The following is a 16598-nucleotide window of genomic DNA, read 5'->3' on the forward strand; positions in this document are numbered from 1 at the left end:
ATCAGCCAAAAGCAATTTGGTAGAAGCCAATTTTACTGTGGAAGACAGTTTAGAGGTAAATAGAGCCAGAAAGTGAACTAATTTTTCCAAAGTTTGTTGTGGACAAGTGCTCCCGAAATTACAATGCAGCCACCTTTTGTATTACCATAAGTAATTTGCCTCTTAAGTTACGTAAAATTTCAACACTTCATAGAACCACTCACCACAATCTCCTTTTACACAAGTCACTGAGCTCAAAAGAAGTCCAGCTATAATGTACCAAAACTGTTTTCGTCGTATTAGGCTTACGCGAACCTCCATTCTGTGTCGAATTTCACAATGACTGTACATTTCACACTGAATGCGGGATAAAAGTGCGCTTATAAATCCGTTTAACAATGAAAATAACTCAATGCGTCGCAGAACACAAAACCCTTTCTTGTAGTTTTCAGCTTCAACAACAAACTGTTGCTATGGTAAAAATTCATAGCACCTTTTGAAGATGAGCTCAATGTTCTACTTTATCTCCTGAATTGGGTCAGGAGAATACTTCAAGGAATAATGGCTAAAGATTGCAAAATGCATCGGTTTTAAAATTTAACATTTTCGAGAAAAGTACCAAATTTTGAGTGGAAAACCTCTTTAACGGAAAGGCTATAAAAATATGGATGGCTATAAAGACATTTTAGTGGTAAATAGAGCTAGTAAGTGAACCACTTTTTCCAAAGTTTAAATTTGTTTTGGACAAGTGCTGCCGTAATTACAAAGGAGCCACCTTTTGTATTACCATAAGTAATCTACCTCTTACGTTACGTGAAAGTTAAACACTTCATAGAACCACTCGCCACTACAATTTCCTTTAACACAAGTCACTGACGTTAAAAGAAGTCTTCCTATAATGTACCAAAATAGTTTTCCTGGTACTAGGTTTACGCTAACCTCCATTTTGTGTCGAATTTCACAATGTCTGTTTATTTCACTCTGAATGCTAAAGGTTCCTTTGTAAATTCGTTTAACAATCAAATTAGTTCAATGTGCCACAGACCAGTGATTCTGAAAGACAGAGTACATTAGGACCTAATGAAACGCTTATATTGCGCCGGTAATAAATTACAAAACTTTGAAAAGCTTCTGTATTTTTTTCGTACGTTTTATAAAAGAACACTTCATTAAAAGTGCGCGCGTACGGCATATACGCACATGTTGGTGACTTATCAGAAATCGAACGAGTGAGATTTCTGACACAAACCACCGAGTGCGTAAATACCGTACAAAGCACTTTCTTTGTTGTATTGTGTTAATTGTTTACGTACTGAGATTGTAATTGAAGTTATTGAACGCCCAATATAATGAACAGTTCGGTCGAAGATACTTAACAGTCCAAGCAAGTTATTTTCGTAAACAGCGTATAAAGCACTTCAAAGTCTTCGTCGGTGAACGGCACATCTAGCAGCTATTTAATAGGCCTTATCACAGTTTTCTCGGCCATTTTTATAATTTTTTCCCGCGAATCGCGTAAATGTGCAGAAAAAATATAGACAAATGTATAGAAAATTTAAAAGGTAACTGGAGGCTTTCCACTTTTCGTCACAGACATGAAAACAAGTCAAGGAAATAATTCTTAACCGTGTGAAATGAAGAAACATACGAAAACACTGCATGCACTGGTAATTTTGTTGGCCGTATTCTTTCAAAAGTACGACAAATGCAAAGCAAATTTCCGGTCGGACCGGTCTAACCAGAAAAGTGGTCCTCCTCGAAAGGTGGACCTCGTTGCCCGAAACTGTTCCGGTTGGACCGAACCGATCCATTCAGTTTCGAAACAAAATTTCCGGAAGTTCTGTTTGAATGGATCGCACCCCTTGTAGTGCAGATTAAGGCCTCTCTACTCAAAAGTGTTTATTTAGACACACCGAAGTATGCATAAAACTAAAGTATATTTTTTATTTACCTAATATTTTAATAGTAACAGGTTATGGCAAACATGCCATAACCATGGGGAGCAGGGATGGCGCAGTGGTGAGAGCGCTCGCCTCCCACCAATGTGGCCCGGGTTCGATTCCCGGACCCGGCGTCATATGTGGGTTGAGTTTGTTGTTGGTTCTCGTCCTTGCTCCGAGGGTTTTTCTCCGGGTTCTCCGGTTTTCCTCCCTCCACAAAAACCAACACCTCTAAATTCCAATTCGATCGGGAATCCGAGGGCCACAGGTTTGTCAGTCGAAAGACTGTTATGTGCAACCCTCGCTAAACAAAGTTGATTTATTTATTTATTTTATTTATTTATTTATGCACCCATTCTGAATAATTTGTTTCATGATGAATTTGGCTTGCAGGTTTATCTGTACGTATGCTTCTGTATGGACACAAAGCAAAATGGTAATTAAACAAACAAACAAACAACAACAAAATGCGTATTGCCTTTTATTAGTTTTTAAGGTTGATGTTCAGTTTCTCATCAATTACTGAAAAGTACATAGTTATTAGTTATGGAGAATATTTGTCAAGATCATGTTCTCGAGGCTTGGTCCTTTATAGATGGTATTATTATCTTTGTTATCCGCCAAAAGGTAGGGACAACATGATAGAACGTACTCGAAGCAGACTATTGTATATTTATGAGTCACAAAAGGACCAAATACAGCATTGAAAACGTATTCGGAAAAGACCGGCCCAAGTCCTTTGCAATAAGATCACAGATGAATCTGCCGGAAAGGCTACTGTGTAAGATACCAAACTATTCTCACTGCGCGAGAAAGCAAATACCACAACAAGGAAATGCTTTTTATTATATAAACTGCGGAATCGGCTAACTTGAAATTAATATCAATTAAAGGTAAGCTAGGAAAGAGGCAGTTTGAGAAATAGCCATTCATAGAACAGAAAATAAAAACATGGGAAAAAGATCGGGATATTAAAGCTTTACTAAAAAAGCATAAAATGTAGATCTAAGTCGTTATTCTGCTTGCAAAGGGTATTCGTGGATTTGAAAACACCAATGGGATCTGGAAACCGCGGAGGAATGCGGCAAATCGTACACTTATTCACCAGATACTATGTCCCGGTTAAACTAAAAAGTATCCAATTTCAGATGCAGTTATGGTTTGTATTTAATATTCAAAGTTACATAACTTTATTGTTTGAGCTGGCCTCAAAAGCGTCCCCTTCGCCCGCTCTAACGTCCCCGATCTGTACACGGTTAATCAAATATATAAATATAGCTATAGCCAAATGACTTTATTTATAGATTTTACACGTGGTGCGCATGTAGCAAAAGTATTTTTTACGTTTGTCACATTCAACTTTTTTTATTTATTTACATCTGTTCGAGCTCTACGCTTCCAGTTCTCAAGGGAAGAATATTAAAATTGCAAAATTTAATTTTGCAATTTTTAAACCCATTACGAAAATTTTGACTAAACGTGAGATAAACGTAAGGATTTAGTGCACTGTAAGCAACTGTTAACCAAACAATGAATAAAAGAAAGCTTCCTTTCAGTTGGATATGACTGATATACTGAAAAAGTCCTAATATTAACAAAGGAAACCAGCACAGTACATATAAAACCACAATACCAATCATCATTAAGGTAACGTTTCTCGCTGTTTTGAGAGCTTCGGCCTGTTGTTCATTCTGAGTGGATCCCTCTCCCGGCACTTTACGTGACCAAAGTTTGAGGCACACAATTGTGTACATAACTGTTATTATTAAAAGAGGCACGGGCACGCTCAATATAAGAGTAAAAATGCTAAATGCTGCTCTCTCCTGTACAATGTCCGATAAATTACAGTAATAAGAGTTCTTTAATTTTTTAAAGTCCCCTTTTCCAAGAAAGTTTGCAGGCGAAGCAAGACTTGAAGCCCATAGAAGAAAAATTATTTTCTTTGTATGTTGAGATACAGGCGAAGATCGGAAAGGTCGCGTCACTGCGTAGAAGCGTTCAACAGCAATCGCTACAAGGATCCAAACTGAAAAGACGGGGGGACCTAATAAGATTGCAACGGACAACTTGCAAGTAATGATACCGAGAACCCCTCCAAACCATAAATTGCCCATGTAAATGTAACGAAAAGAATTCATCAGCTCTGCTATGGTGATCAGGAGATCAGCACATGCTTGGTTTAAAATCAAATAGTTGGTAGTGGTCTTCATGGAGTTATCTGTTCGTATAATGTGGATGATGACTGAGTTGCCCAATAGTGACGCCAGAAATAGAATGACGTAGGCAACATACAGTAGCCATAGGAACTGGAAATGCATTTCTCTAAAGACAGTCGTCGTGTTTCCTGGAGAAAAAGAACATGAAAGTTTTTATACTTGATAACTACGTTGGTTTTTTTCATGTTGGAGCATTTGTGTTTTGTAGTTCCTTATATTCACTTCGGAAAATTATATTTAATCAATTATTCGCCTCAGACTCAGTGAACATTGGTGAATATTTACTTCGACTTCGTATCGGAAAATTTTAACCAATATTCACTTAGCCTTCGGCGAATAATTTATTATTAACCGGGCATTGGCGAGGTTGTTAATACAATGAATTAAGAAACCCAGCAAATATCAAATGTGATGGCATTTTCCAAATTTGTTTTAATCAACAAGATAGTATTTTACTTCAAAGCTCTATAAACACTACAGGATATATCCAAACTTTTAAATGTTTTTAGGCCCTGCAACAAAATATATAAATTTTGCTGTGTCACAGTTTACCTTCTTTCTGAAGATCACCGCTGCTGTACATCATGAATTGCGGCTCGAATTTACTGTTGTTTACCAGGAACAACGAATTCATCTCGGTTCTTCACAGTGTACGACTTTACATGTGGTCTACAATCAAAGAACTAAAGAAGGTATTAGATTAGCGATAAGCCGCCTGGAAGAGTTCTTGAAAAGCCAATTTTTTTAATTATTCACTTCTTTTATTTCAACCTTGTCGCTTATTGATTTCTTTTTTATTACTTCCTCTACAAACTTTGTTTTAATTGATTTGGCTTCCCTTTTTTAATTAATTTATTTATTAGTCCTTCTAAACGTATTACACTTTTAATATACCTTACTTTAGCCTTTCTTTGCAGAAACAGAGTTTGAAGAAATATGTAACCATCTGTTCTTTTCTTACATACCAGTTCTTGCCCTTGTTTATCACAAAAAAGAACCTTGCATCGAATAATTCTACAAGTTATTAATTAACAAGAAAGTGTGATTACAATAAACGCTGTTCAAGCTTTGTTTGCATGGGAAATGAAATGTCATTTGAATAGAACCCGGAAAGTCAATGATTTATTGTCTTTTTGTTTATATTTATTTCAACAATGACGGTTATATGGTTCGCGTGAGTTTTTTAAATTTAAATGAACCGTTTCCCCATATTTCCGTTCTAAAGGATGTCCATTTTACTCCTTCAATACCCTCTTGTTTGAAAACGTGACACGTCATCCTGTTTAAAAGAACATTGTCATTTATGGCTATTGCCATGTAGTGTGGTTTTTGGACAACACTGACCAGCATAACATAAAAGACCCACCCAAGGTAAATAACATCTGATTACTCATTCCTAACGAGTGTTCCATTCGGAGAGTGTATTGTTTGGAATACATTTAGCAGCTAAGATGGAAACTTTTATTAAGCCAACGCGGTCACCGTTAATACTTCATAATTGATTCTTTTTTTGTGCATTTTATCTTTATCAAACGGTGACCTTGATAGATTAGAGTGCAGCTGTTTGTCCTCTGTTGGGCACGACATCACGTTTCACAAACAAATGATTATATCGTACTATGCTTCCCTAAATCAAATAAATAACTGACTGTTGCTTATGATGGCAAAACTGTGGATAATTTTTATGGTCTGCAACCTTATAAAAGACAACATAAAAAGAATAATATAAAATCTGATAGCCAGACTTTGGGACCTAAGTAGACTTCCAACTGACGAAATCAACCCTATTCATCCGTTCGTTAGATCGCAGTGAAGCCTTAGATTTTAGACCGCTATTAAGATTTCTTTTCTTAACAGATGGAATCGGCCCAGAAAGCATTTTTTGCCGCACTGCGACGATTTCACGCGATCTAACGGTGTGGAAACTTTAGCCAGTTGTCGTTTTGAGGAAAATTTCCGCTCTTGTACGAAATTTTCATTCATGTAAGGAAAGACTAGAGAAGTGTTTAAATTCCGTGAAAGATTGTTGTTGTTTTAGAAATACTTCATTCATATTGCATGTCTGGCACGCATGTTTCACATCAGTGCGCAGCTTTCCACACCTTGCGTTATTTCCTTAGCATTTCCACCTCGCCAACAATCCATCATGACTTAATCAAGCACGATGAATTTGACCCAGGTCAATGACATTTAAACGCTCGGTTTAATATACGGAAGGAAGGCGGAAACAGTTTGGAGGCCACGTTCAAGCACCATGTATTTCAAACGTTAATTAAAGATACACTCATTTATTAGTAACTAATTGTAGTAGAATGTCGCAATGGTAATGGGTGCAATTTCAAAAGACTTTTTTTTCACCTGCATTTAGTGTTCCAAGATTTTATGTCTTTTTGTCTTTGATAATTTAGCAGAAAGGGGGAGGTGGAGAGTGGTGATTTTGTTGTCTTGGTTGTAGTGTACTTCCCATTGTTCGACTCCGTTTACAAACACAAACTGTGAAATATTCTTATAACTTTATTATATTTTCCACTTATAATTCATTCTTTTAATCCTTTGTCATCTTTTTCACTTTTATTTTTTAACCCTATATTTTTTATCTTAGAGCAAGTATTCAAACCGTAATAAAATTCACAGTTTTGAAGCAAACGTCTAAACATCGGTATTGTGTTCAGCTAGAAGCCCTAACACACCTGTTAATGAAGTTGATGTATGGTAATGTCTAGGTTTTGTTTGTCAACATGTTTTAGCACATTATCAATAACTCATTTAGCTGTGTTTAGCCCCCTTCACAGTGTCCCAACGGGTCAGTAATTATATTCGCTCTTAGATACCACGAATGCTACCTACTGAACGAGTGATAATGGAGCGGCTAAATAGAAGAGGTTTTTTGAGAAACTTGTGATCTTTATACTAGTATTATTTTATATTCACATTTGTTGGAGTTCAAAGCTTCGGGTTCTCGAAGAAATAACATTTAGAATGCGAATTTTTCGTAGGAAATTTAGGAATAATTTTTTAAACCCATTGCGAAAATTCTGACTAAATGTGAGATAAACGTAAGGATTGAGTCCGCTGTATGCAACTGTTAACCAAATAATAAATAAAAGAAAGCTTCCTTTTAGTTGCATATGGCTAATAAACTGAGAAATTCCTAATATAAACGTAGGAAACCAACACAGAAAATGTAAAACAACAATTACAATCATCGTCAAGGTGGCTTTCCTCGCCGTTTTAACAGCTTCGACCTGTTGTGCATTTTGATTGGTTCCGTCGCCTGGTACTTCTCGTGCCCACAATTTAAGGCACACAATTGTGTAGAGGACTGCTATTATTGAAATAGGAAGGATCACATTCAAGGTAACTGCAATAAAGTTGAATAGCATACTCGCTTTTAGACTACCCGTTAAATCACAAATATAAGAAGCTTTCAATTTTAGAAAGGTTTTATTGCGAAATAAGTGTGGTAAAATAGGAAGACAAAAAGCCCACAAAGACAAAATTATTTTCTTAAAATGTTTAGACACAGGGGAAGATTTTAAAGGTCGAGTTACTGCGTAAAAGCGTTGGGCAGCAATCGTTACAAGTATCCAAACTGAAAAGACGGGGAGAACATATATCATTACATGAAACAATTTGCAAGTGATCAGCCCGAGAACCCCTCCAAACCATAAACTGTTCATGGAACTGTAATGAATAGCATGCATCAACTCTGCTATGGTGATAAGAAGATCCACACATGCTTGGTTCAAAATCAAATAGTTGGTAGTTGTCTTCATGGAGTTATCTGTTCGTATAATGTGAATGATAACTGAGTTGCCGAATAGTGACGCCAGAAATATGAAAACGTAGGCGGCATACAATAGCGACAAGAACTGAAAGCCTGGTTTTCCGAAGACGCTTGTCTTGTTTTCTGGAAAGGGAAAATAATAAATGTTAGTTATTATGGATTATTTCACTGGCAATTATCCGACTGTAACCAGGCATACAATTCATGCATGGCTCACTTCGAAAAAGTCAGACTCATTGCTGATATGAAAGTGCTGAGGCGAATTACCAAAATGATTCCAAAACATTGTTTTCTTCGAAGGACTATATGTCATAAAATGATTTTACAAACGTCGGTTGGATCAAGATACCTTCAACATCATTGCTGCTGTTCATAGTGAACTGCAGGTTAAAGCTACTGTTGTTTGCCAGGTAAAACGAGTTCATCTCAGTTCGTCACACCGGCTGTACGAAAAAACTTTGCACATGGACTGCAATCAAAGAAATCAAATATTACAATTCGTTAATATTTAAGTTAGCCTTTTCGTGCTTAGTGATCGTGAATATAGCTTCGAATACCTGATGAAACCAGTACTAAATAAATTACATTGTAACTTACAGAAATGTATCCTCGACTCCCCCTAAACCCAGTTTGTATTTTTCGAGTTTTACATTCGTAGCCACTGAAATTTAGCCTGGTTTCATTTTTCCGCTAATCCCAGTTTGTGCGTTTCACGGAGAAATGAATTGCCGTGTCACGAATATTCTCACTGAAAGTCCGATTGTTTGACTCATTTATTATTTATTTCAACTCCGACGGTTATAGGATACAATTTTGATTGCTTCCTCTGCAAACATTTTTGTTTTCTCATAATTACATTTTGCCCCCCATTTCTCATTGATAACAATATTCATGTGTTTCATAGATCCAAAAATGGAGTTTTGCATTTCCACGGGATATTGCTATTTGCTTGGTTACAGTCAACAGCAAGTGCGCATTGTTATCAAAAATTAAGAAAACCACTGTTTCAACCATTGTGTTTACTTTATTGCCTTTTCCTAATATGATGCTCAAGTCTTAATTAAAAAAATAATCTTAAGCTGAAAGTTATAATATAGTATATTATAATTCGAAATTTAAATTCGTTCAAATTCAGCCTTGGCTATTATCGGCCAACTCTTGACTTGTTCAATTTCAAACTTCATTTCAATTTACTTTTTAATTTAGTGCAAAAAAAATAAAGCAATATATATGCTTTGTCTTATTTACTTGGACACAGTGTAAGGAAAAACTTACATTACATTACGTTAACGTCCGTGTAAGAAATGGATTCGTAGTATACGCGTAATTAGAATTGGGTTGAAAACAGAAAGACAGTTCATTTAAGCTCATAGATGGTACTTCTTGTTTAATTTAGTCTTCGTTGTTGATTTATTTGCATATAATATTTTTTTCATTTTTTATTGTTTTGAAAGTCGGTTAACTCCAACTGCACGGTTAAAGGGTTTATTTTGTCAGTGTTATAACTTCGGCCGACCCAATTTAATAAAACTTACATTTCCTTTGCATAGGTGAGATAAATCTATTGATGTAAGTTTATGCTATCAAACTAAAATAAGACAGCAACAAAAAACTGCTAAGGGAGTGACACTGAAAAACGTTGTTAGCAATTCTTGGGTATCAAATACGTGTCAGAATAGTAGTTTTTGGTTTTAATCAAGCTATCGAACATGCAGCAGACCAAGTCTGAAACAAACTAATTCATAACTCATGCATCACAGTTTAACTAATCTTATTGAGTAATGTATCCATTTATATCATATTTACATCCCGGGGGGGGGGGGGGGGCACTCAAAAAAGTTTTATACGGGGAGGCTCCGCCCCGAGCTCTGACCCCTTACCCTTTTATATACCATTTTTGACAGAAATTGTACCCCTTTCGTATACCTTTTACTGAAAAAGGGTACCCCTTTCATATACCTAAAAGACATGGCATACACTTAGAACAGGACGTTTTCTTGTCATTTTCACGTAGCGCTTAATACATTAAAATAATACAGCCGTAAATTGCGTCTGTTCGAAATATTTTAATTAAAGGCCCTTTTAAATACCTAAATGACAGATTTCCATACCCTTTCGTATACCAAAACTTGTAAAATCCCTACCCTTTCATATACCTTTATAGGGATATTATAGGGAGTACCCCCCCGGGATTTACATTTGCCCTAGTTCTATGCTTAGGGGTCGACGGGCGAATATTTCGATTGCAAAGTTTGGATTAAACAATCAATTGCGAAATTTCTGACTATCAGTAAGGTAAACGTAAGGATTAAGTGCACCGTAAGTAACTGTTAACCAAATAATGAATAAAAAGAAGTTTCCATGCAGTTTAATATAACCAAAATACTGCAAGATTGTTAAAGAAAGGAAACCAGGACAGTACATGCAACACCGCAATTACAACCATCATTATGGTAACTTTACTTGCTGTTATAATAGCATCGACCTGTTGTTCATTCTGATTGGACCCCTCTCCTGGCACTTCACGTGACCAAAGTTTGAGGCACACAATTGTGTATATAATTGCTAATGAAGATGAAGTGTTCAACATGACACGAGCATGGGACAAAAAAAAATTCTGAGTCCCCGACGGGAATCGAACCCATGGTCTCCCAGATACCGGTTGGGCGCTCTAACCAACTGAGCTACGATAGACTCGTTGTGAGCTGGGCCATTTTACTAGGTTGATAAGTGACATGCGTCCTGCATACTGCTAGGATCAGCAAAGTCGAATTCATCAAGTTTGTAGTAAATAATAAAGATGGTAAATTTTAAGCTCGGTAATAAATAATGAAGATGAAGTGTTCAACATGACACGAGCATGGGACAAAGACAAATTCTGAGTCCCCGACGGGAATCGAACCCATGGCCTCCCAGATACCGGTTGGGCGCTCTAACCAAGTGAGCTACGAGAGACTCGTTGTGAGCTGGGCCATTTTACTAGGTTGATAAGTGACATGCGTCCTGCATACTGCTAGGATCAGCAAAGTCGAATTCATCAAGTTTGTAGTAAATAATAAAGATGGTAAATTTTAAGCTCGGTAATAAATAATGAAGATGAAGTGTTCAACATGACACGAGCATGGGACAAAGACAAATTCTGAGTCCCCGACGGGAATCGAACCCATGGCCTCCCAGATACCGGTTGGGCGCTCTAACCAAGTGAGCTACGAGAGACTCGTTGTGAGCTGGGCCATTTTACTAGGTTGATAAGTGACATGCGTCCTGCATACTGCTAGGATCAGCAAAGTCGAATTCATCAAGTTTGTAGTAAATAATAAAGATGGTAAATTTTAAGCTCGGTAATAAATAATGAAGATGAAGTGTTCAACATGACACGAGCATGGGACAAAGACAAATTCTGAGTCCCCGACGGGAATCGAACCCATGGCCTCCCAGATACCGGTTGGGCGCTCTAACCAAGTGAGCTACGAGAGACTCGTTGTGAGCTGGGCCATTTTACTAGGTTGATAAGTGACACGCGTCCTGCATACTGCCCAGCTCACAACGAGTCTCTCGTAGCTCAGTTGGTTGAAATGTTGAGATACAGGCGAAGATCACAAGGGCCACGTTACTGCGAAGAATTGTTTAACAGCAATCGTTACAAGGATCCAAACTAAAGAGACAGGAGGGCTTAATAAGATTGCACGGTATCAAGTGATGATACCGAGGACTACTCCAAACCATGAATTGTCCGTGGAGCTGTAGTAAAAAAGCATTCGCTAACTGTACGTGCTGCGTACGTTTTTTTTATTAATTGATTCGAGTTGTGACAGTGATTGTATTCTATTGGTGATTGTATTCTATTCTCTATTGCTGTATTGCCTGCTTTTTAGGTTGTCTGAAAGGAGATTATTGATTTGTTCTGAAAGTACCATATAATTACAAGTAAGAGGTTCCTTATCTCTAACAAGAATCTGCAAGCAGTTTACAACCGTGCGGTTAGTGAACCACCTCTTTCAGTTCTTTGGCTAGAAAGGCGAGGCGCCGCACAGTAAAAAATCTTTAGAAAAGCAGTCACTTGATAAACACACAAGTCGTGTTTGGGTCAGTCACGGAGTGTGCGTGACATGAATTTCCTTCAGCACGACTGGCCGGAGAAATGCCAGCTTACGCATGCAAATATTTATTTTGTTCCGAATGTTCAATAAAATAAACCCAAACCAGTTCATGAATGTCATTAAAAGAAGTCCATTTCATGCCAAAGTAAAGGAGGTCGTTTCTATCCTTGCCTGCGCAGGTAATTCCCCTGGCGCGATGACATGTATCCCGTGCCTTGACACATTCTTGCTGAGCTTGCAATACACGTTTCGATTCCCAGAATAAACTCAAAACAAAAATTGGATATCCCGAAAACAAGTCGTTGTTTTGCAATATTCAACACATTCCGGGTAAATGGTACGACTTGTACTCGCTCCGAGCCAAACGCCTGAATAACACAAAAATAACTATTCCACTCAGAGTGCAGAGTGTTCGTAAATATTTTTAAAATAGGTGAATGATTATTTATAGCTACAGGCAAGCGATCGCGTGGCATGGGTCTGACATGGTGGTAGTTTTTAAATAGCTTGGACATGTCCAAGCGGTCATCAAATCTTGCGGACCGTGACAAAGGGGCCGGCTGGGCCGCGTGGGTCTGGAACGATTTTTGCAGAGTGTTCGTAAATATTTTTAAAATAGGTGAATGATTATTTATAGCTACAGGCAAGCGATCGCGTGGCATGGGTCTGACATAGTGGTAGTTTTTAAATAGCTTGGACATGTCCAAGCGGTCATCAAATCTTGCGTGACCGTGACAAAGGAGCCGGCTGGGCCGCGTGGGTCTGGAACGATTTACCGACAAAAAAACTGCAAAAAACGAAAAAACGCCGGCCAGATTATGAACCGGCTTCGCACGGTTAATAATCGTTAATTTATGAGTTCTTCATGTTTCGCTTCATTTGCAACATTTCAAAAGTCACAAAGTGTTTTGAATTCGATTATTACCGTTTATAGCTTAGAGTCCCTTGTCCACTTATTGGTTAGTGCCATGTTCCTGTTCTATATTTATTTAGACAGCCTGTATTTGTTGTAGCTCAAAGCTTTCGGATCGAGAACAAAGAATATTACGAATATTGAAGATCCTTAAGCAATTCGTTAACCAAGTTTTAAATCCATTTCGAAACTTTTCACTAAACGTGAGATAAACGTATGGATTGAGTCCGCTGAAAGAAAATGAGATCAAAGAAAGAGATGAAAATAAGACATCTGAATTCACTTTCACATAACCGAAAAAGTGTAACGTGTTTCCTATAAAAAATGGAAAAAAGCACAGTACATATAAAACCACAACAGTCATCATCATGTGTGTAACTTTTCTCGCCGTTTTTATGGCTTCAGCTTGTCGTTGATTCTGACTTGTTCCTTCTCCTGGTACCTCACGTGACCAAAGTTTGTGGCATACAATGATGTACAGAACAGCTGTTATAAAAAGAGGCAGGAATACGTTTAGGGAAAGAGTTACAATGTAAAATGTCAGCCACTGTCGCAGGACCTCGCCGCGAAATACACCGCAAATGTAATGCTCTTCGGTCTCACTCAAACGTCCCTCGATAAGGACGTCAACTGAACTGATCGCAGACCAAGTCCACAAAAGCATAATTATCTTTTTAAAATGTCGAGATAAAGGCGACGATCGCAATGGTCGAGTTACAGCATAAAAGCGATCAACAGCAATTGTTGCAAGAATCCAAACTGAAACGATGAACGGAATAAATAGGTTCACAAGAAACAACTTGCAAGTGATTTGACCTAAAACGCCTCCAAACCAGCGATTCGTGATAAGATGATGTGAAATGTGTATTAACTCCATCAATGTTCTGTAAAGATCAGCGCAAGCTTGGTTCAAAATCAAATAGTTTGTAGTGTTCTTCATGGAGTTATCTTTTTGTATAATGTGAATGATGACCGAGTTGCCAAGTAGTGACGCGATAAATAAGACAACGTACGCAGCAGCTGGTATAAAGAAAACTCCTGTGGAACTTGTCTTATTTTCTGAAAAAAAAAAAAATCAAAAAACGTAAACATAACGTAGTGATTTTCCTACAATTATACTTGGTGTTATGAAACAACAACAACAACGAAAACAATAATAATAACAACAACAGCAACAACAACAATAAAATCAAAATACATAAACATGACTGCCTTTAATTACAGTTAGTCTAATACAACAACAACTATAACGATAAAACCTCCGTTTAACACGGGATTCTTAAATTTTTACAGCTGTAGCGTTGGTAGAAGCAGCTAATTCTTGTTAAAACTGAAATGTTAACCAATAAAACAAAATTTAAGATGAAAGGCATTGGCAATAAAGCACAAATCATCGTAAATAATTTAAAAGCTAAGTGTGAAATTAAATTATTGGAAATAATAAAATCTGGATTAAAATATGTGCATATAATGTACATCTCTAATTTACTTAATAACATTTTATGTGTCTGTTAGGATAGGATAGGATAGGATAGGATAGGATAGGATAGGATAGGATAGGATAGGATAGGATAGGATAGGATAGGATAGGATAGGATAACTTTATGTTACTTTGTTCCAAATCTTTGGGATATAAACATCAGAGTACTATATTAATTCTACATCCTAGTGGGGCGTATACTTTTTAAAGCGAGTCACAAACTTCAGAGCATGAATGTCTCAATTTTTAATTACTAGATTTGTGATTACAGTAATAGCACCACAAATGGAAATAAATGGTAATGGAGCCAAAAAAGTGATAACCATTGCCGTCGTCGTATCCTGCTACGACTTTGATAATCCTCGTGAGTGACATAAGTCGGTGACATGTTGAGAGATCGAAATCACTTGTAATCAAAGGGAAATAGATGTAACCCTTAGTCAGACCCTTGCAGATCTTAAACGTTTTTCTTCCTTAAATCATCTGTGCCAGATGGTTGCTCCATATAGTTTACAGAGGAGCGACACTGGAATAGGACCATTAAATTGGGTTCTGTTGTAAGTATACTATAACACATGATCTGGTGGTGTTTAATCTTTCAATACCTTCTTTCTCACCCAGACCTCCGCTGCTTTTGATGATACCTTGCATGCTAAGGTTGCTGTTGTTTGACAGATACCAGGAGGAGTTCATCTTTAACTTACGTGTTCCTTAACAGATAAAATGTAACAAAGTTATATTCAATGGCGAGATTTTTGATCGGGGTAGTTACCTATATCTTTTCAGCAGTGATATTACTATTTTTAGATGGCTCTCAACTGTTGTTTTTCAGCAAGTGTTTCCTAATAAATCTATACTATTATTCTTCATCAGTCTAAAATAAAAAAAGTGATTTCCAACGAATGGCTCATCGTTGGTGAACAAGTTGTGGTTATCTTCATGACACAATAGGTTGCTTGATTAAGAAGTCATATAAATTTAATTCATCTTACATTGATTATACAAGCACTAACTAGGCGTTTGTTTGTTTTTTTACTTACGCAGACCTTCTAAATTTTAACAAACAGGGCTTCACATAGATTAGTGTTATTCCCATTCTGATCCTCGTTAATAATTTGGTGATTTAGAAAAAAAAGGATGAACTGGCTTAGTGTTAAGGTTATATTATATCAGAGCCGAGAAATCCTCGCTATTGTTTTAAACACAAAATTAAATTACGTTTGAAGTCAGTACCATTCGAGGGGCATCGCGTCTTTGGAAATTTACAGAAAACGTAAAATCTGTTCACTATCGCATAAATTGGCAAGTCTTATTGCTAGTTATGTTCTTACCTGTACTGGCTGATTTCAGAATTCAAAGGACCTGCAGTTTTCCGTATACAAAGAAAAGCCTTGTCTCGCTTCTACCGTGTTTACTTTATACAACTTGTACTTCCGAAATTATAAGTCAATATGAAATATGTATTCAATTGCAAACATAGTTTTTGTCATTTTTAAATTGAATCCTTTAAATAGAGGAACTCTTTGTTTCACTAACCAGTAGTTTTCTTGTTGTATATCTGCTATATTGCTTTTAAAAGACTTATCTCTTGATATCCACCTGCCTAACTCTTTTTCCCCCCCGTGATATCCACCTGCCTAACATCTTTTTATCCCACCAGCATTACGCATCAAATTTACTCACCTCTCTATCCCCATCAAAATAAAATAATCAATTCTAAGTGACACAAGTTAATAAATTTCATATGTAATAAAATTTGGTTTGTATCTGATATTAAAAAAGTTGTAAAAAACGTATAAAACTGAAAGTTTTCGGTAAATCTCTGTTACCTTCATCAGAGTTAAAATTGGTTCAGTTTTTGCATAATAAGTATTTTATACACCGCCGGTCTCTAGGGATGTTCCCAATGTTAAATAATCTTGTGGGAAATGCACATGCTCATTCGCACAGTTTATGTCCTGGATAGAATGTAGCGCTTCTAGGAATAGGCGTTGTTGCCTACTGTGTGAATGAGCATAGAAGAAGAAGATTGTAATAATTTTCTCAAAAAGTGTTGCTAAAATTGAATCATTTCTTTCAACACAAAATACCTTTTGTTTTCCTTCAAATTGAAAGAAAAGATGCGTCAAGGAATTTGAAAACAAACTTTGAAAACGTGGTGCAGAGAGGATTTATTTCCACTG

At 36.9% G+C, this 16598-nt stretch overlaps 3 protein-coding genes across 4 annotated transcripts; all 3 read right to left on the reverse strand.

Annotated features, from left to right (window-relative positions):
* Window positions 1-2662: 2662 nt before the first annotated feature.
* On the reverse strand, window positions 2663-5008 carry LOC144650880 (substance-P receptor-like). The gene is made up of 2 exons (XM_078510648.1): window positions 4688-5008; window positions 2663-4263 (listed from the first exon to the last, which is right to left on the reverse strand). Exons 1-2 carry the CDS (start codon window positions 4767-4769, stop codon window positions 3293-3295), a joined length of 1053 nt encoding a protein of 350 aa, XP_078366774.1. The 5' UTR covers window positions 4770-5008; the 3' UTR covers window positions 2663-3292.
* Window positions 5009-6642: 1634 nt separating this feature from the next.
* LOC144645688 (substance-P receptor-like) lies at window positions 6643-8082 on the reverse strand (the record flags this gene model as incomplete). Its single annotated transcript, XM_078505271.1, has 1 exon — window positions 6643-8082. A coding segment is annotated over one exon (1020 nt), but the record flags the coding sequence as incomplete, so codon positions are not given.
* Window positions 8083-11788: 3706 nt separating this feature from the next.
* On the reverse strand, window positions 11789-15816 carry LOC144650885 (RYamide receptor-like). 2 transcript variants are annotated; one of them, XM_078510659.1, is made up of 4 exons: window positions 15747-15816; window positions 15021-15125; window positions 12858-13994; window positions 11789-11865 (listed from the first exon to the last, which is right to left on the reverse strand). In XM_078510659.1, the coding sequence occupies exons 2-3, from the start codon at window positions 15106-15108 to the stop codon at window positions 13012-13014; spliced, it is 1071 nt and encodes a 356-aa protein (XP_078366785.1). In that variant the 5' UTR covers window positions 15109-15125; window positions 15747-15816; the 3' UTR covers window positions 11789-11865; window positions 12858-13011. The 2 variants fall into 2 exon arrangements, with proteins under 2 accessions (XP_078366785.1, XP_078366793.1); XM_078510667.1 differs by lacking the exon at window positions 15747-15816 and having other exon boundaries at window positions 15021-15225.
* Window positions 15817-16598: the final 782 nt, after the last annotated feature.

The sequence above is a fragment of the Oculina patagonica genome, chromosome 1 (genome assembly GCF_052425735.1).
Source record: "Oculina patagonica isolate OP01 chromosome 1, crgOcupat, whole genome shotgun sequence".
Taxonomy (NCBI): Eukaryota; Metazoa; Cnidaria; class Anthozoa; order Scleractinia; family Oculinidae; genus Oculina; species Oculina patagonica.